The sequence below is a fragment of the Pan paniscus genome, chromosome 6 (genome assembly GCF_029289425.2).
Source record: "Pan paniscus chromosome 6, NHGRI_mPanPan1-v2.0_pri, whole genome shotgun sequence".
NCBI classification, from domain to species: Eukaryota; Metazoa; Chordata; class Mammalia; order Primates; family Hominidae; genus Pan; species Pan paniscus.
This window is the reverse complement of record NC_073255.2, coordinates 22622419-22644210: the sequence shown is the minus strand read 5'-3', so window position 1 is coordinate 22644210 and position 21792 is coordinate 22622419. Positions and strand designations below refer to the sequence as shown.

General features: G+C 35.0%; 1 protein-coding gene across 4 annotated transcripts in view; it reads left to right on the top strand.

Moving 5' to 3' along the window:
• SNX13 (sorting nexin 13) overlaps positions 1–21582 on the top strand; it is a 157879-nt gene extending 136297 nt beyond the window's left edge. For all 4 annotated transcript variants that reach the window (XM_003825023.6, XM_008978706.5, XM_055115731.2 and 1 more), the window contains 6 exons: positions 8806–8967; positions 10718–10789; positions 13193–13338; positions 13589–13657; positions 15408–15520; positions 18055–21582. In XM_003825023.6, coding sequence (XP_003825071.2) covers positions 8806–8967; positions 10718–10789; positions 13193–13338; positions 13589–13657; positions 15408–15520; positions 18055–18302 — 810 coding nt within the window. In that variant the 3' untranslated portion in view covers positions 18303–21582. The remainder of the gene's footprint in view (positions 1–8805; positions 8968–10717; positions 10790–13192; positions 13339–13588; positions 13658–15407; positions 15521–18054) is intronic.
• The last annotated feature ends 210 nt before the right edge of the window (positions 21583–21792 follow it).

Below are 21792 nucleotides of genomic sequence, written 5' to 3'. Positions count from 1 at the left end.
TGTTTGTTGGCTGCATAAATGTCTTCTTTTGAGAAGTGTCTGTTCGTATCATTCGCCCACTTTCTGATGGGGTTGTTTTTTTTCTTGTAAGTTTGTTTCAGTTCTTTGTAGATTCTGGATATGAGCCCTTTGTCAGATGGATAGATTGCAAAAATTTTCTCCCAATCTGTAGGTTCCTACAGTTTATGCTGATGGTAGTTTCTTTTGCTGTACAGAAGCCCTTTAGTTTATTTAGATCCCATTTGTCAATTTTGGCTTCTGTTGCCATTGCTTTTGGTGTTTTAGTCATGAAGTCTTTGCCCATCCCTATGTCCTGGATTGTATTGCCTAGGTTTTCTTCTAGGGTTTTTATGTTTTTTAGGTCTTATGTTTAAGTCTTTAATCCATCTTGAGTTAATTTTTGTATAAGGTGTAAGGAAGGGGTCCAGTTTCAGTTTTCTGCCTATGGCTAGCCAGTTTTTCCAACACCATTTATTAAATAGGGAATCCTTTCCCTATTGCTTGTTTTTGTCAGGGTTTTCAAAGATCAGATGGTTGTAGATGTATGGCGTCATTTCTGAGGCCTCCGTTCTGTTCCATTGGTCTATATATCTGTTTTGGTACCAGTACCATGCTGTTTTGACTACTGTAGCTTTGTAGTATAGTTTGAAGTCAGGTAGCATGATGCCTCCAGCTTTGATCTTTTTGCTTAGGATTCTCTTGTCTATATGGGCTCTTTTTACTTCCATATGAAATTTAAAGTAGTTTTTTCTAATTCTGTGAAGAAAGTCAATGGTAGCTTGATGGGGATATCGTTGAATCTATAAATTACTTTGGGCAGTATGGCCATTTTCATGACATTGATTCTTCCTATCCATGAGCATGGAATGTTTTTCCATTTATTTGTGTCCTCTCTTACTTCCTTGAGCAGTAGTTTGTAGTTCTCCTTAAAGATGTCCTTCACATCCCTTGTAAGTTGTATTCCTAGGTATTTTATTCTCTTTGTAGCAGTTGTGAATGGGAGTTCACTCATGATTTGGCTGTTTGTCTATTATTGGTGTATAGGAATGCTTGTGATTTTTGCACATTGATTTTGTATCCTGGGACTTTGCTGAAGTTGCTTATCTGATTAAGGAGATTTTGGGCTGAGATGATGGGTTTTCTAAATATACAATCATGTCATCTGCAAACAGAGATAATTTGACTTTCTCTCTTCCTATTTGAATACCTTTTCTTTCTTTCTCTTGCCCGATTGTCCAGGCCAGACATCCTTCCAATACTGTGTTGAACAGGAGTGGTGAGAGAGGGTATCCTTGTGCTGGTTTTCAAAGGGAATGCTTCCAGTTTTTGCCCATTCAGTATGATTGGCTGTGGGTTTGTCATAAATAGCTCTTATTATTTTGAGATACGTCCCATCAATACCTAGTTTATTGAGAGTTTTTAGCATGAAGGGGTGTTGAATTTTGTTGAAGGCCTTTCCTGCATCTATTGAGATAATTATATGGTTTTTGTCATTGGTTCTGTTTATGTGATGGGTGACGTTTATTGATTTGTGTATGTTGAACCAGCCTTGCATCCCAGGGATGAAGCCAACTTGATTGTGGTGGATAAGCTTTTTGATGTGCTGCTGGATTCAGTTTCACATTATTTTATTGAGGATTTTCACATTGATGTTCATCAGGCATATTGGCCTGAAATTTTCTCTTTTTTTGTTGTGTCTCTGACAGGTTTTGGTATCAGGTTGATGCTGGCCTCATAAAATGAGTTAGGGAGGACTCCCTCTTTTTCTGTTGTTTGGAATAGTTTCAGAAGGAACGGTACCAGCTCCTCTGTACCTCTGGTAGAATTTGTACCTCTAGTAGAATTGTACCTCTGGTAGAATTTGGCTGTGAAGCCATCTGGTCCTGGGCTTTTTTTTTCTTTGGTAGGCTATTAATTACTGCCTCAATTTCAGAACTTGTTGGTCTCTTCAGGGATTCGACTTCTTCTTGGTTTAGTCTTGGGAGGGTGGATGTGTCTAGGAATTTATCTGTTTCTTCTAGATTTTCTAGTTTATTTGTGTAGAGTTGTTTATAGTGTCCTCTGATGGTAGTTTGTATTTCTGTGGGATCAGTGGTGATATCCCCTTTATCATTTTTTATCGTGTCTATTTGATTCTTCTCTTTTCTTCTTTATTAGTCTGGCTAGTCCTGTATCTATCTTGTTGATCTTTTCAAAAAAACCAGCTCCTGGACTCATTGATTTTTTGAAGCGTTTTTCGTGTCTCTATCTCCTTCAGTTCTGCTCTGATCTTAGTTATTTCTTGTCTTCTGCTAGCTTTTGAATTTGTTTGCTCTTGCTTCTCTAGTTTTTTTAATTGCGATGTTAGGGTGTCGATTTTAGATCTTTCCTGCTTTCTCATGGGGGCATTTACTGCTATAAATTTTCCTCTAAACGCTGTTTAGCTGTGTCCCAGAGATTCTGGTATGTTGCATCTTTGTTCTCATTAGTTTCAAGGAACGTATTTATTTCTACCTTTATTTCGTTATTTACCCAGTGGTCATTCCAGAGCAGATTGTTCAGTTTCCATGTAGTTGTGCTGTTTTGAGTGAGTTTCTTAATCCTGAGTTCTAATTTGATTGCACTGTGGTCTGAGAGACTGTTTGTTATGATTTCCATTCTTTTGCATTTGCTGAGGAGTGTTTTACTTCCAATTATGTGGTCAATTTTAGAATAAGTGCGATGTGGTGCTGAGAAGAATGTATGTTCTGTTGACTTGGGGTGGAGAGTTCTGTAGATATCTGTTAGGTCCGCTTGGTCCACAGCTGACTTCAAGTCCTGAATATCCTTGTTAATTTTCTGTCTCATTGATCTGTCTAATATTGACAGTAGGGTGTTAAAGTCTTCCACTATTATTGTGTGGGACTCTAAGTCTCTTTGTAGGTCTCTTGCTGTATGAAACTGGGTGCTCCTGTATTGGGTGCATGTTTAGGATAGTTAGCTCTTGTTGCATTGATCCCATTACCATTATGTAATGCCCTTCTTTTTCCCTTTGTTGGTTTAAAGTCTTTGTTGGTTTAAAGTCTGTTTTATCAGAGACTAAGATTGCAATAGCTGCTTTTTTTTTTTTTTTTGCTTTCCATCTACTTGGTAAATATTCCTCCATCCCTTTATTTTGAGCCTATGTGTGTCTTTGCATGTGAGATGGGTCTCCTGAATACAGCACTCCGGTGGGTCTTGACAATTTATCCGAATGCCACTCTGTCTCTTTTCATGGCGGCATTTAGCCCATTTACATTTAAGGTTAATATTGTTATGTGTGAATTTGATCCTGTCATTATGATACTAGCTGGTTATTTTGCCCATTAGTTGATGCAGTTTCTTCATAGTGTCAATGGTGTTTACAATTTGGTATGTTTTTGCAGTGGCTGGTACTGGTTTTTCCTTTCCATGTTTAGTGCTTCCTTTAGGGGCTCTTATAAGGCAGGCCTGGTGGTGACAAAATCTCTCAGCATTTGATTGTTTGTACAGGATTTTATTTCTCCTTTGCTTATGAGGCTTTATTTGGCTGAATATGAAATTCTGGGTTGAAAATTCTTTTCTTTAAGAATGTTGAATATTGGCCCCCACTCTCTTCTGGCTTGTAGGGTTTCTGCAGAGAGATCAGCTGTTAGTCTGATGGGCTTCCCTTCGTGAGTGATCCGACCTTTCTCTCTAGCTGCCTTTTACATTTTTTTTCCTTCATTTCAACCTTGGTGAATCTGACGATTATGTATCTTGGAGTTGCTCTCCTTGAGGAGTATCTTTGTGGTGTTCTCTGTATTTCCTGAATTTGAATGTTGGCCTGCCTTGCTAGGTTGGGGAAGTTCTCCTAGATAATACCCTGAAGAGTGTTTTCCAACTTGGTTCCATTCTCCCCGTCACTTTCAGGTACAGCAATCAAACTTAGGTTTGGTCTTTTCTCATAGTCTCATATTTCTTGGAGGCTTTGTTCGTTTCTTTTCATTCTTTTTTCTCTAATCTTGTCTTCACACTTTATTTCATTAAGTTGATCTTCAATCTCTGATATCCTTTCTTCCACTTAATTGATTCAGCTATTGAGAGTTGTGTATGCTTCACAAAGTTCTCGTGCTGTGTTTTTCAGCTCCATCAGGTCATTTATGATCTTCTCTACATTGGTTATTGTAGTTAGCAATTCAGCTTTTTTTCAAGGTTCTTAGTTTCCTTGCATTGGGTTAGAACATGCTCCTTTAGGTCAGAGGAGTTTGTTATTACCCACCTTCTGAAGCTTACTTCTGTCAGTTTGTCAATCTCATTCTCCATCCAGTTTTGTTCCTTTGCTAGCAAGGAGTTGTGATCCTTTGGAGGAGAAGATGCGTTCTGGTTTCTGGAATTTTCAGCCTTTTTGCACTGGTTTTTCCTCTTCTTCGTGAATTTATCTACCTTTGGTCTTTGATGTTGCTGACCTTCAGATGGGTTTCTGTGTGGATGTCCTTTTTGTTGATGTTGATGCTGTTCCTTTCTGTTTGTTAGTTTTCCTTCTAACAATCAGGCCCCTCTGTGGCAGGTTTGCTGGAGTTTGCTGGAGGCCCACTCCAGACCCTGTTTGCCCGAGTATCACCAGCAGAGGCTGCAGAGCAGCCAAGATTGCTGCCTGTTCCTTCCTCTGGATGCTTCATCCCAGAGGGGCACTCTCCAGATGCCAGCTGGAGCTCTCCTGTATGAGGTGTCTGTTGACCCCTGATGGGAGGTGTCTCCCAGTAAGGAGGCATGGGGCTCAGGGACCCACATGAGGAGGCAGTCTGTCCTTTAGCAGAGCTTGATCGCTGTGCTGGGAGATCTGCCGCTCTCTTCAGAGCCAGCAGGCAGGAACGTTTAAGCGTGCTGCAACTGCGCCCACAACCGCCCCTTTCACCAGGTGCTCTGTCCCAGGGAGATTGGAGTTTTATCTATAAGCCCCTGTCTGGGGTTGCTGCCTTTCTTTCCTGCCCAGAGGAGGAATCTAGTGAGGCAGTCTGGCTACAGTGCCTTTGCTGAGTTGTGGTGGGCTCCCCCCAGTTCGACCTTCCTTGAGGCTTTGTTTACACTATAAGGAGAAAACCACCTTCTCAAGCCTTAGTGGGGGCCCCTCCCCCCACCAAGCTGGGCGCCCCTCCCCCCACCAAGCTCGAGTGTCCCAGGTGGACTTCATACTGCTGTGCTGGCAGCAAGAATTTCAAGCTAGTGGATCTTATAGCTTGCTGGGCTCCGTGGGGATGGGATCTGCTGAGCTAGACCACTTGGCTTCCTGGCTTCAGCCCTCTTTCCAGGGGAGTGAACGGTTCTGTGTCGGTGGCATTCCAGGCACCACTGGGGTATGAAAAAAACTCCTGCAGCTAGCTTGGTGTCTGTCCAAACGGCCGCCCAGTTTTGTGCTTGAAACCCAGGCCCCTGGTGGCGTAGGCACCAGAGGAAATCTGCTGGTCTGTGGGTTGCAAAGACTGTGGGAAAAGCGTAGTATCTGGACCAAAAATCACCATTCCTCAAGGCACAGTCCTTCATGGCTTCCCTTGGCTAGGGAAGGAGTTCCCCGACCCCTTCCACTTCCCGCGTGACGCGACGCCCCACCCTGCTTCAGCTCGCCCTCTGTGGACTGCACCCACTTTCTAACTAGTCCCAGTGAGATGAGCTGGGTACCTCAGTTGGAAATGGAAAAATCACCCACCTTCTGCGTTGATCTCGCTGGGAGCTGCAGACCGGAACTGTTCCTATTTGGCTGTCTTGCCAGCCACTCACTTTTGTTTTTTTAATTAATAATGGCGTCTACCTATCTTTCTGATTCATTTCTGGCAATCCACAATAACACACATTTTTCATAAACCATATTGGTGATAACCAAGGTCATGTTGACCTCTTTAGAATGTCAGAATAATTTTTATGCATATTAAGAATTTGGGGTTTCCAACTTTATTTCCTTTTTGGCTAAATGATAGTTTAATATTTTTTTCCTTAATTATATTTCACTGGAAATTAAATAGCTATTAAAGTAGATCATCTGCAAACATTTTATCAGTGGCTATTCAGAACTTGAGAAATAATACTTTATAACACATTAATTTGGTCACACAATGTATCCTAGTTTTGGAAAATCTGTGAAACAATTTTTAGAAAAAGTAATAGACAGGTAGCCTTTCTCCTTTGTACACAGTATCTTTCTATCCAGTTTTGTATCATGGTGAAGGCATTTTAAGCTATAATTAGAGATCTAAATTTAAGTTAAAATACCATTGTGTATGTTGTTAACAATACAAATAACTCAGCTGGGGTGGTAATTGAATGAATACACAGCATCTGTGTAAGGACAGCTAAGTGTACACTTAGCTGGCAATCTGTAATCTCCTGTGCATGATCATCTGAAAGTTTTTCTTTTTTTCTAAAAATCTACTTTAAAACAAATCTTGTTTTTGGAAATGTTTTCATACAATGATGGACTTTGCTTTTATGCTTATGAAATTCTGCCTCTTTCATGGTTAACCAACAGAGTCACCTTTAGAGGTTTTTCATTCTTCTTACCCCACTTCCCTCCTAATACAAATGCTTGGGCTTTACCTTTTGGTGGGGAAAACAAACAAAAAAAAAGCTTCAGTACTTCTGGGATGCTACACAGACAACTATTTTTAATTATTAGGAAATTCATTATATAGATTTACTTTCTCTTAGAGTATCAATGGTAGTATAGCCTCATGCCTAGATAAGCATGTGAGCTAGTATTCATTTAACCAATTCATAATAGGTAAACTCAAGTTTCTGCTGTGAAGTGTAAGATGTATAAATTTCTAAAATATTTTTGAGGATATCACACTATTTAAACTCAGGTTGGAGATTAAATTGAAATTCATGCCTTTTATGCTTCTGAAATGCTATTTCTTCCGTGAACATTGTAGCTTAATAGCAAGGTGGCAATTTTTTCCCAAGCTGCACATTTTAAATGTTGCATTGTCATGCTTAATGCTTATCTCTCTTTAGAATTCTACGCTATGTTCTCATGACTTAGCTTATTTATATGTTATTACCATTTAAAAGAAAGGCCACAGTGTTGCAAATAATGTCCCAATTGATTTGAACATACTATTCTGGTTGACCAAAAACTACAGTATATAGAATTAGAATTACACATGTGCATGCATGCATGCACGCGCGCGCACACACACACACACGCACACACACACACACACACACAAAGAATCATTAGCCAAACGTGAGACTTAACTTCATCTTTTTATCTTTATGTTTCTCTCCACCAGTGGTCATGTTTTTCAAATCCTTATTCAAGCCAGTTTCTGTTCTTTGGTTTTACTCTGGGTTGTACTGTGACAGTCTCTTCTAGGGTTGGATGTTCCGTCAAGCATATCTATGGTACTATTGGCTGAGCTTAAGCCAGGGAGTAACCAACCAAAACTCTCAGCCCTTGTACAGTTATCTTGAAATTCACTTTTTATTAATACGCATTTTACCTCTTCTAGTTTTTCTTGATGGAAGCTATGAAAATAAAATTAGAGTGAAGGAGTTTTGTCTTCTTATCATCTATTAACGTTGCTATGATTCCTAAGCAGTGAGATTCAGTTTTGTTACTGTTATTCATTTTTTTGTTTTTGCATGAAACATAATTTGTTTTCACTGGTAGCTTTTATGATACTTAACAATTTTTTTTTTTTGGAAAATATTTCTGTAGTTTTGTATGACTTTGGTTTTGTGTCTTTTCTTTGATTTCTTTATTTCTGTTAAAAAATCGCTCAGTCTCATCTGCATCTCCAGTTTGGTTTCTTTAGATGTCTCTTTCTTTATTAATGTAAATTATTTTAATTTTATACCATTTTTGCTTTCTGTCACTCTGAAGATTTTTAATTCCTTTTTATATCTCTGGTCATATTTCCTTTTACAGTCTTCGTATTCCACCTTGCTAAGATAAGATTTACATGTCTGATTTGCAACGTCTCTTTTCCTTCTTTGTAATGAACTTCAAATTTCCTCTGTAGATTTTAATTGCACATATAATGTATTCTAAAATTATTTTAAAAAATAAATCTTAAATACTTATTAGCTATTTCAGTTTTCTGTTTATTTTACCTGTTTTCTGTTCAGTATCTACTCAAAATACCTAACTGTTGCCTTGAACTGTGCCAGAAGTATATAGTGGCTAATTCTAGTTGCATCAATTTCTGTTGTGGAAAACATTTTTTTTTGTTTTACAATTTTGAATGGAAAACTTTTTTTATTCAAAATTTCTTTTATTAAGAAGGCAGCCAAAGCTTATATTGATTTTCTAAGAATAACCTCATCTGGCAGATTTTCAAATCATATATATGTATGTGAAAATACTTTTGTTTTTTGTGACAAGGGTCTCACTTTTGCCCAGGCTGGAATGTATGGAGTGCAGTGACATGATCACGGCTCACTGCAGCCTTGAACTTCTGAGATCAAACCATCCTCTTGCCTCACCTTCCCCAGTAGCTAGGACCACAGGTGTGTACCAACATTACCAATATACCTAGCTTTTTTTTTTTTTGTAGAGATGGGGTCTCACTGTGTTGCCCAGGCTGGTCTCAAACTCCTGGATTCAAGTGATCCTCCCGCTACACCCTGCCGAAGTGCTGCAATTATAGGCATGAGCCACTGTGCCCAGCTGAAAATACGTTTTTAAGACACACTGAAGACAACATTTCTGTACTTTTAAAATGTAACGACATAATATAGACCAGAAAATTACTGCGTCTTTCCAGTGTTGCACTCTATATTTTCCAAGGCTTGTCATTTGGATAACAACTCTGGTACAATAAAGTCATGGTATAATATCTTTTTTCCCTTTAGATGGACACTTTTGTAAATCCACTTCGCAATTCAATGAGGAATGTTTCAAATGCAGTTAAATCCCTTCCTGATAGCTTGGCAGAGGGAATGACTAAAATGTCAGACAACATGGGCAAAATGTCAGAAAGATTAGGTCAAGACATAAAGCAATCATTTTTTAAGGTAAGAAGACATTTTCAGTAATGTCTAAAGCAAACTATTTTTAAGTCAATAAGATGTATTGAATTCTGATTGGATTTACCTTAGTCCCTTAACCTTATTTCTTTTCCAAACATTGCTAGACACATAGTCTCATAAAGAATAAAGAACTAAAGAGAAAAATTCTTACCAGAAATGAGTATTGTAAAATCCACTTGCTTGTTAGTCTCTGCTATGGTAGGGTTTTAAAATTCATTTAAAACAAAAACTGAAAATTAGTAAAGTTAACATTCTTTATCTTGTTTTATTTCAGTATGCCATTTTTATCATGAAGTACTATTAAATTTAGTAGCAAACAAATTCTGTCGTGCAGATGAGTTATACTAGTATTCACTCAGGAAGCATAAAGTCTTATTTCTCCTGATTTACATGATAGAATGATTACCAGGTCAAAGAGAAGAAAAGTTCATCATTACCATCAATCTCTGGGTTCATACGTTACTGGGTATAGACCTCTGCGTGTCATAGAAGAATTTCACAGGGAGATTTTTTTTTAATTGCATTAACACATAAAGGTACTAGACTGTGTAGTTTGTTGAATTCCTAATTAACATTTTAAAAATCATTTTGACGTTATTTGAAGTTGTAATCAAGGCTATAAAACATATAGGTATTAGAATTTTGTACTTGATAGATTATGCTTGAATGTAGGGGAAATGTATATAAACAGGTTTTCTTTAATCTAAGGGCCACTCCTAAAATTGTGTGAATCATACTTTTCTGTTAATTCTCATACTTTCTCTGATGCCTCATTTTTATTTCTATTTGTGAGGAAGTATACTAACACTGAAATCAGTATTGTTCAGTCGCACTTCTGCTATTCATTACTCATATGAATTTGTACAAAAGTCACTGAAGTTTTCTAGGCCTCTTGTCATCACCAATAACTTGAGATGGTCTTGACAATCCTTGTGCTGACAAATGATTTTCAGCTAATACTGATCTTTCTGTCCTTCTTTCCATCTAACATTTTGTTAATTTCTTAAACATATTAACATACTATATCAAAAGCTCTTTATGGTAAAAAGAAAGAAGATTGGAACTCTGTTCCCTGGCAGTACTACTAACTACAGATGTGCATCACTTAACAACAGGGATATGTTCTGAGAAATGTGTCACTGGGCGATTTCATCATCTGGGAGCATCATAGAGTGAACTTACACAAACCTAGATGGTATGTGTAAGTTCCACAAACCTACTTCTCACCTAGGCTATGTAGTATTGCCTATTGCTCCTAGGCTACTAACCTTTACAGTATGCTACTGTACTGAATACTGTAGGCATTTTAACACAATGGTACACAAATGTCTATCTAAATATATCGACACAGAAAAAATGCAGTAAAAATATAGTATTACAGTCTTATGGGACCACTGTGGTATTGTTGAACAAAACATCATTATGCGATGCATGACTTTTTGGCTTTCAAGTCATTTGACCTTTCTTAGCTTTGAATTCTTCTAAAAAATATGGGAGTTTGACTAATTTTTCTTTCTAACTCAAAAGTCATGTATTTTGTAAAGGAGAAAACCCTTTTAGTAATGAAATAATTACCCTTTATATTTGGTTCCAAATTTTAGATTGTTAAATTTGGCTTATATATTGTACCAAAAGTCAGATCAAATGCTGATACTCATTTAGGTTTATGATTGTGTTGTGTTCTTTCACTGTCTGCTTTAGTGTGTTTACTTTGTGGGTTTGGTTTTATTTTTAGGTGCCTCCTTTAATTCCTAAGACTGATTCAGACCCTGAACATCGCCGAGTTTCGGCTCAACTTGATGATAATGTGAGTTAATTTTATTCTTGGTAGTATTTAGTTTAAGTCGTACTTGGCATATCTTTTTAACTTTTTAATGAAGTGTTCTATGTATCATTAATGTGCACATATTATAAATGTTAAGCTTGATGAATTCTTACAAACTGAACATGCCCATGTAATCAACACTCTAATCAAAAAATAAGATTATCACTACTCCAGAAAAGCCCTTCATCCTCTGTTCCTGTTAGGACCTTCTCCTCCACCAAGGACCATCACTATCCTAACGTCTACTCTGCTTTTATACTTTGTATATATGAAACTGTAAGGTACGTATTCCATGAAGTCTGACTTTTTTTTGCTCAACATTGTGATGTTCTTCCATGTGGTTTTGTATGATTTTAGTTCCTTCATTCTTGTGGCTTTATAGTATTCCATTTTGTAAATATAGTACAATCTATTTGTTATATCATGAATAATACTTCTATGAACATTCGTACATGTCTGTACATGTTTCTATTGGATGTATACTTAGGAATGAAATTGCTGTATCAGGATATATATATAAGTTCAGTTTTAGTAGATACTGCCAAGTACTTTTTCAAATTATTTGTACCACTTACATTGCCATCAACAGTACATGAGAATTCCAGTGTTCTACATCCTGCCAGTACTCAGTATTTTGTTTTTTTAATTTTAGCCATTCTGGTTGTTATATTTCATGCGAATTTGCGTTTCTGTGATAACTGTTGAAATGTTACACACCTTTTTATATGTTTATTGGCCATTTGAATGTTCTGTCTTACGTGTCTGTCAAGACCTTTTGTCATTTTTCTGTTGGCTTAGCTTAGTTCTTAGCTATCTTAGTTCTTTTGATTAGTAGGAGTGCTTTATGTAATCTGAATGTGAGTTGTTTGTCAGATATATGTAATACATTGTCTTCTCTCTAGGTTTCTTTCTTGTGCTATATATGTAATCTGTGCCTATTGCAGGGTCACAGAGATGTCCTATAATTTTCTTTAAAAACATTTTTTGTTTTACTGTAACAACATTTAAGTTTGCAGTTCATCTGGGATTGATTTTTGTATATGGATTGAAGTATGGGTCCAGTTGATCCAAGCACCATTTACTGAAAAGGCCATCTTTTCCCCACTGTACTGTTTCTCCCTTATCACAAATCAGGTTACCATATATGTTTGGATCTGTTTTATTCTGTTCTATTAGGCAGATTTATTTTAAGGTTGTAATTATCTCCTTTCTGTTTCTAATCGAATTTGTTTATAATCAACTGTCTTAATCAAAAATAATATTTTCATTTGCTTTTTCAAGATTATTTTAGGATGTTTATTATGTTTATTGATGGTATAATATCCATAACATTGTACCTTTGGTATGTGGTTTTTACAGTTTAGCTATTTATTAGATTTTCATATGGCACCAAACTCGTAGGAATATACTTGATCAGAGAATACAGAAGTTTTTATTCTGTCTCAGTAATGAAATGGGTCTCCCTCTCCCTACTGGTTTTGATTAAGCTGTATGATTTCAGTTTTTGAAATGGAAAGTGCACTAAGGAAATGTTTGTAACATGACAGTGAAAAATGTATAACTCATGCTTTCTTGCCAGTATTTAAATTACAGTGTTGATGAGGAAATAATTGGAAACAGTTTCTCAGTGATGAAAGAATTATAAAGTTACTAACAATTATATGTGGTACTAAATCTGTACCTGCTTTTTATTTTTTACGTATTTTTTGGCATCAAAGCATTCCGATCGTCTTCCTTTTTACCTTAGTGGTTGTATACTTAGTGGTTGTATACTCCCATAATACTGACTTTTATTTGCTAAAAGCTAAAAGAAAATTCTAGTAATTTAGTAAACTATGCCTTTTGTAATGTGAATTTAGTTGTGTGATGGATTGAACTTCAGCATCTTTTTCCTGAAAGTACATAAATACATACAATTTACTAACTAAGCAAAATACATTATTCTGTATCATTCATGTTTTGTTCTATTAAATATATGGAGATGTTGAGAATATCTTATTCTTGTGAAAAAGATGCATCAGAAAATAGACAAAGGGTCTAGCATTTGCCTTATCAAACTCATACAGTCTCTTCCAATAGTAAGAACCAAATCATCTTTTCCTAGGACCATCATGAATCTACTTTGCCTTGAAAATGTTAAAATTTATTCATTTTATATAGCCTTAAAATTTATTCATTATTGTGGGGCTATGAAGTTCTGTATTCTGTCAGAATGACTACTAGAAATATTTTTTCTACATTAGAATTTAATGTCAAGTTACGAAGGCTAAAATGTAACTTGTTCTCTGACTTGTGAAATATCAATCATTTCGTAAAAGCAACAAAAGTAACAATTCATAGTAGATAGCTAACTCAAACTTATTCTTATTTCTTATATTTTGTCAGGTGGATGACAATATTCCACTTAGGGTAATGCTGCTTCTCATGGATGAAGTATTCGACTTAAAAGAAAGAAATCAGTGGTTGCGAAGGAATATCAAAAACCTACTTCAACAGCTTATTAGAGCTACATATGGCGATACTATTAATAGGTAGCACTCTTTCCTCCTCGCTTTTAATCTGATCTTACTTAGCTATTAAACTCTTACTTCTGGAAGTAGATTGCTCAACCTTTGTAGGAGAATTTTTTTCTCTGGGCCTTTTAAGAACATCATTAAAGCAGTCTGTTGCTCTCAGGGATAATTTACATCCAGATTAAGTTGCTTGCTCTATGAAAGTCACGTTTATTTTTTTCACCTTCTAAAATTTTAACCTTACTCATATACATTAATTTACTTTCAGAAAAATAGTTGACCATGTTGACTGGATGACTTCACCTGAACAAGTAGCCGACTCAGTGAAACGTTTCAGGTATATCTTAAGACACAGTCACTTCTTTCAGGTAGTACAGAGTTTAGCATTTTTATCACTAATTAACTTTCATTGCTTTTGTTTCCTTTCTGGACATAAAGTTGGTTTAGTTATCATTGATGAGCAAAAAGACTTCTAAGAATTATACTAAACATTTGTCTTATGAACCTATTGATCTTTGTTTCTTTAAAACCAGAATAGGAAAAGTAAGAAGAAAGATATTTCAAATGATAGGCTACATTTTATCACAGTACCATGGCTGTAAGATAATTGAAATATTCACCTAAAAATGATACGGTTGTATCATCAAATATCTAGTTTTGGGGATTAGTTTTTCTCAGTTGTATTTTCTAACCTTCATTTTAAATGAAATTGTTTTAAGTAAGTCTCTCTGGCTATGTTGTAATTTTTTATTAAATATTGGAACCTCTACAAGGAACAAAAATTAAGTAGGTACCCTACTTCATATTTCTTTCTACAAAAAATACTGAGCGCCTCCTCTGTGCCTAGCACTCAGCCCATTGCTGAGATAAGATGCAGTCCCTTGAGGAAAGTACAGATAGTAGAGAAATAAACCTCTTTTCTGAAAGTGAAGATAAGCAATGCGTAAAAATTCATGGCATCACGTATTTTGAAGGGAAGGAAAGGAAGCAAGAAGGGAACTATCAGTATTGAACACTAAGTTCTTGGCACTGTGCACAGTACTTTATGTATGCTTTCTGATTTTATGCCATTTTTCGAGGTAGGTATTTTTGTCTCTATTTTGTTATAAGGAAATTGAGGATTAGAGAAGTTGAATAGGCTCTCAGGCTACAAAGTGGGGAATCTGGTTTCTCTAATCTGAAGCTAAGTTTCTTCCCACTGTACCACACTGTTTCCAAAACTTGGACTAGCTGCCCTGGCATGTTCATTTTATTTGAGGGTAGGTAAATGATGTTCCTCTGGAGTGGTGATTCTCAGCTTTGGCTGTTCATTGGAATCACCTGTAGAGCTTTAAAAATTACTAATGCCTAGATCCCATGTCCAGGGAGTCTGACTTAATTAATCCAATGAAAGGCCTGAACATTAAGAGCCTGTAAAGCTCTCAGGTTCTTCTAATGTGTAAAGTTAAGAACAGCTGCTCTGGGGAGTCTTGCCCTTACACCAAATTCCCAGATGAAAGCTTAGTTTTTGTGCTCAGTCCCTGCCTTCAGACCAAGAATTAGGGAACAGGAGTAAAGCACACTGAAAGTTAAGAAGAATGGGTTGTTTTACTTGTGAAAGGACCATTATAGTCAATCCATCTGTAAGTCGTGGGCTTAGAATTTAGTATTATGTAGGCTTAATTATAAGAGGAGTGGGATGGCATAACTGAAGGAGATAGCTATTAAACTCTAAGGCATTGAGATTCAAGATATTGTAGGGTTGCATTTGGATGAGATGTTCAATCAGCAGATGCCCACTTTGAGTTTAAATGGCTGTGATATAGTCATCTACATATTCCATTTTGCTGTCTTCATTAGTGTTTATGAACTGCATTGGTGCAGACTTTATCTGGTATTTTTCTTGTGTTCGTTTTTTTTGAACCCCTAAAATTGAACCCTACACTTAGTTGATCTTTGTTGAATATCATTATAGCTATATATTATTATTCAGAAACTTTTCTTTCTGTTCACATTTGTATTTTCTGTAGAAATTTGAAATAATTTTATCAACTTGTATCATTAGAAAATGAAAATGTTTACAAAATGTATTTAATCTTCTCAAATAGAGATGCATTTTGGCCAAATGGCATTTTAGCAGAGGCTGTTCCATGCAGAGATAAAAGTATTCGAATGAGAACAAGAGTAGCAGGAAAAACGAAATTACTTGCAATTATGCCAGGTGAGTGAGCATGTATAGTTAAAAATCTTTATAATTTGTCATTCTTCTGAATTTTTAGCATTCATCATGCCAGTGTAACTGCCTTTTGATTATAACAACTACCTTTTGATGGCTTAATACATATCAGGCACTGTACTAGGCATTTCTCATATGTTCTTAATCAGTCCTCATGACAGTACTGTAAAGCTAAGGACTGTTAACATCACCGCTTTATATGTGAGGAAACGGAAGCTCAGAGAGGTTAAATAACCTATCCAAGGTTTATAGCTACTAAGCAACAGTTGGTATTCTGACTTGGCTTTAAGTGATGTGAAAGCTTATGCTTTTAGCCACTTCGCTCTGCTGCCTTGAAACATATTGGGAGTTAAGTTAAATAAATAAAATACATGACAGGTGAAAGGGCTAATAAAATATAAAGTATGAATTTTTCAGGAAGGATATTTGTTGTACTTAGGAAAACAAGTTATTTCAAAAACTCCATTTACATAGAAAGAACTGATTGGCTGATTATTAATCTTTATTACTTAAAATACAATCCCAAACAAAGTATACTTAGTAGCATTTTGTTGGTCTGATTTTAGTTGCTTCATTAGGGTATAGCTATCTCACTACCTTAGATTTACTTTTTCTCGTTTTTCTTCTTTCAATCAGAGAAGTTATATAATGTAAAAAGCAATTTAATGCGGCTGGGAGGTGGTGATGGTTGTTTTGCCCTTTGTTAATGAGTATCTTTGAAAATGCCTGCATGTCTTTTCTCTGTATTTTAATTCTGGATGTAGAGAATGAACAGACATATTTGTACATTCTTTAATATCACACAATACCAATTTTTTTCTCTAATTTTGTTTTCTTACATGTATTTTCTCTATAAATTTTAATGACCAGCCTTCTCTTCTGTCAATTAAATTAAAAATTTGCCACAATTTTAATTCTTACCTATATACCGTTTCATTTGCTGATAAAAAAGCAAATTATAGAAATAACATTTTAGAAAAATAAGAAACAATTGCTTAGGATATTATTTAATATACTATTATAGTAAACCTGATTGTGCTATATGGACTGACTCAGTTATCTAGCTAGAAGAAATCTTTATTCACTAAATATTTATTGAAAGTTATTATGTGCCAGGTGCTGTTCTTTGCACTTACGTTTGCCTTCTTGGAGCTTACTTTCCAGTAGAAATAGAGAGACTCAAAAACACACAGAACAAATAAATGGAACGTAGTTTGTTAGATAAGTGGTAAGTACTAAAGAGAAAGATACTGCAGGAAAATGGAATAGATAGTGTCAGATGAGTTGCAGTTTTAGATGGGGTGGCCAGGGCAGGCCTCACTGAGATGATGATGGTGGTGTGAAGATCTGAAGGAAGTGAGGGTAAATATGAAAGTATATAAATTTATATATACATAATCCTTGCCTATTTTTTAGTAAATTCTCAAAATTTTTGCTTTAAATTATATCATACCCCTAGTTAGATAAAGACTTTTTGGAAATTGCATGTTTCTTTCCAAAGCAGCAAAATAATATCTATATTATCAGTATTATGAATAATTGTTTGTAATTATGAATAAGAATATGAATAATTAATAATCATACATGTTGGTCTCATAACTTGGTGTTATTTATGATTAAACACCAAATTTGCTCACTCTTAGTCACAGCACCATCGGTTTTCTATTTTCTTTGCTCTCTTTACTTTGAATTTAAATAAAATTCAACCAAACTTGTAGTATCCCTATTTCTTGAACATGCTTTGTTATTCTAGTTACTGCTTATTTGCTCATTCATGTTCTTTTCACCAAGGCTAATCCTTCATCTCATTGCACCTATCAAAATCCTGCCCAAGTAGAAAGTCTCCTTTACCTGCCACTTCCTTAAAGGGAACTTTTCTTTGTTATCGCATCTGGAAGTCTCCCCACTACCAATATTCTTATACTTTTAGCATTTTTATGGTATAGTTACTATGCCAGGGGTTTTTGTAGATCAGGGATTAATTTTTTTTTTTCCTGTGTTCCAATGAAACTTTATTCACCATCATGGATTAGTTTGTTTCCTTACAGCATTTGTCACTATTCATTAGGCATACTAAGAATATTGGTATAATATTACAAAGTTTACAGATCACTTTTTACATTATTTCATTAAAGACTTATAAATCCTTATAAGGATGTTATTATAAATCCTCCTTTTCAGATGAGAAAAGAGAGTCAGGGTGGTGGGTAAGTATCACATGGGTATTAAGGGACATGTTTGTAATCATAGTTTGGGATCTTTGAGACTGTTTTTTATTTTTTATCTCTTACACCTGTGCTATATTGTCTCCCAGTAGCTTTTTTATTAAGTGCGTAAATAGATGCATGCATGCAAAGATGCATATTAAGTTTCAGCTATAGTACATAGCTGAAATGCATTAACTGGTTACCTACTGTTGATCAGTTACTCTGCTGTGTACCTTAATTTAAGAACATTTAAGAGTTTAGGCCTTGTGTTTCCTTTGAATAATTATGTGTATTTTCCCCCACTTCATTTAGATGAGCTGAAGCACATTATTGGGGCTGAGACAACACGGAAAGGTATTCTTCGTGTTTTTGAAATGTTTCAGCACAACCAATTAAATAGGAGAATGGTTTATGTCTTCTTGGAAGGCTTTTTAGAAACCTTATTTCCACAGTATAAATTCCGTGAACTTTTCAACAAACTGCATTCACGGTCAAAGCAGATGCAGAAATATAAACAGAAACTTCAAACTACTCAAGCGCCTTCTTTGCAGAAAAGGTGACACTCCACTCTATGAAGCTGGTGTTCATTTTGTCCAGGACTAATGGTATGGACAGATCTTCTGGGGCTTAACTCAAATACTGTTGTGTCTGCACCAGTCTTTTAGTGTCTCAAAATAGATTATTAATACATCCATAAGTCTGTGGTTCTTCTCATTCTCATCTATAATCCACCACTACCAAGAGAGATTTCTGTGTCTTAAATGATTTGGTGCATATTTTGCAACATTGAGAGAAAACTGCCCCCATCTGAAGCAAGAATGGCGTTGGTTTCTTCCATTTCAAACTAATCAGCGTTCTCCAGCAATGACAAAGTGCCAGAGTGTATATATGAAAGCTAAGGAAAGCACAAAACAATGGTTCAGAGATAAATTGGCTAATTTGTTTAACAGTTGGAGACTGTGCAATGTACGATTTGGAGGAGTTTGTTTGGCATAATGATTTTGTAGGTCTGTCAGCATTTTGATATATTGTGGATTAGCCAGGTGAATGATCTTTGAAACATCTCTTTCAGGTCTGGAGAAAGAGACAGAATGCCCTTAAAGTGTGAAATAACCTTATACCTGAATTACAGTTTTGTGATATAAAATAAAGCTGAGTATAAAATAAAACCAATCAAACACAGAATTTGATTGGATTTGTTATTCATTGGTATACAACAATTTTTATTCTTATGTGTGCTTTAAGGGCTGTGTTTTGCTCTTATGGTACTCAATTTTATGTTTCCTTTTGGCATTCTTTGTGCAAAAAGAAGCATGTGGTGGCTCTCATTTAAATTTCAAAATTATTAGTTTTATCTTTAACAGATTACTGATTATACAGAAGATATAATTTATTGGAAGAACTGCCAAATACATTTTGTCCTTCTAAAAATATGGAAATTTAAATAGTAGTCTGGAAAGTTACCATATGATAATTTTTAATTGTGTGATCTAGACATGCCTTAGGTAACTGCAGAAATAGCAAATTAAATGATTAATGAGCTTATTAGTCATAGTAAACATACAAATTCCTAATTCTATGACAGTGTACATATATGAAAATAAATGATGAAAAAAGAACTATAATATTTTTAAAAATATGCTTTTATTTATATTTCACATAATGTAAAATTCTACAAAATAAAGCTAGTAGGCAAGACCCCTCAGTGTATACCTTTAAACCCATAAATTAATTTTATATCAATAAAATAAAATACTTTCTCTAGTTTTGGAGCTTCTGTATTTCCTATAGTTTTCTGACTGTCCATTTTATCCATCTTAGAAGTATTCACATCCCTTCTATGCAGGATTTCTGCATAGTTTTAAATACTTTCATTGTCTAAGGGTTTGGGTGTGTCAGCTTTTTTTGTTTTAAAAATATTTAACACTAAAACCTTAAAATAATGAAGCTACTTATCAGACCACTGAGCCAAGATCCTGGTATTAAAAGAAAGTCTGGGTGCTTAAGATAAAGGGACAGAGTATTGGTATCCCAGTTATTTGGGAGCTTTAAGATTGGAACAAGATATCACTGTCTTGTTTTCACTTAGATGCTACTTACAAAGTGAGGGTTATTAACAGAATAAAGCCTTCCTTTAAAGCTTTATAATAATCATATTTATTAATAATGCTGTTGTGCATACTTATAGTATGCATATATTCAGCATATGTTGCATGTCTTCAGAATTACATAAAATGAAATCCCTTTCATTGCAACTTGCAAGTGAGAAAAGATCCTTAGTGGCTCTGGTGGAAGAAATAGTATTTCTTCTTCTCAGGGTGTCTCCCTGCCTTGGCCCCTCCCTGAGCCCCAGGCTTTAAAAGTGAAGATGTTTGAAACATGAAACATGTCTGTAGGAACATCAGCATGGCCATAAGTGCAATGATTTTCATATATGCCTCTGCCCATTTCAAGTATATTTTTGACATGAATAAATCTAACAGTATACAGAATAATTCATGTAAGACCCTAACGTGTACATGTGAAAAAGCATTTCTATATAATGTGAGGAGCACTGGCCATCAATCAGGGAAATAAAGGTCATGTAATATTGCAAATTTTCAAAATAGAGCCCTGCAAGATAACTGCAATCATACCAAAAACTATTTGAGTAAATGGATTTTTAAAGTAATTTTTGTTTAGAAGAGTTTATATTTCAGAAGCAGAAAATGTCAAATGATAGTCTTTGTAAATGGTGGTGCACCTTCTCTATGCACATCTGTCTTTTACATCAGAAAGAGCTGTGGTCATGCTAAAATTAGAGATAACTTTTTGAATGACTTGGTCAAGCTGTGTGTAAAATATTTAACCATAAGTCAAGTACAGTGTACTATGTTTAATAAAGTTACATTTAATGCATTTATTGCATATATGAATATATACATGAAGAGGCTTTATGTCTTCTGGTATTTGATTTTGAATGTTTTTTAAGTCAGTGGTGCCTTTAGGCAAGAACTTTCGAAATTAATCATTCTTTGTGTTTTCTGATTTTTCAGGTAACATGTACACTATTTAGAAACCATCATAGTTTATTCACCTTAAAAAATTGATTGTATTATTTAAATATATCACTTAGATGGGCATTTCCTATAATTAGGATATTCCAAATAGTTGCTGAAATCAATTGTGCCATTGACCAATGGATGCACTTGGTTAGCCTTAATTTTTTTAAAAAAACAAACAAAAACTTTCTTGAATATTTCAGTTTGTTCATTTTAAGTTTGTGCTGCTGGTATTTGGGAAGAAAAATCAAACAGTTAAGTGCTACCAGAAAGTGTACCAATTTTTATAAAAATTAAGAATGATATAAATTTCACAATCTAAAATTTTAATTTTGTGCAATATTTTCATTTAATGCATGTGTATTTGAGTAATTGTAAGATAAATAAATTTTTAATTTTTTGAGATGTAGCTTAAACTGTCTTCTTAATCCAACAACTTACATTCCGTTGTTGCTGCATCCTTTTATTTAAGGACTTGTTTTAAAAGTCTTTTTGTCACTCCTTGGAAAATTCTTTTATTAGTAGTAAATTTTGCTTTTAGGAGCATGGCTCCTGTATTACAAGGGAAAAAATATAAAGAGCACATTTTAGGATTATAATTGTTAAAAGATAATGTGTGCATATCATTGTACAGTAAGTGTCAACTGTGTGCCTAACTGTTCTATCAATACTTTCTTTCTTTAACAAAGAAGAAACAACAATCAGAATGTCAGTTATTTTTATTCAACTAAAAGGATTAAAAAATTTATTTGGTTTGTGTTCTGTCCATTAGAAAATACTAATAAAGTATTAACAAACATTTTTGTTGAGTTCATTTAATAGTAATGTATTTTTGTTACTTTTAAGATGCTTGCTCAGTAGTCTTATTTTTAGTATCTGTTTGTATTTTCTTTTCTTTTAGATATCAACCAATTCAAGTTCCAGGTTGATAGATGAGTGCTTGAGTGATTACTGACTTAAATGGACTGAATTTAACTTTTTCTTTTACGGGGCAAATAATTTACACCAC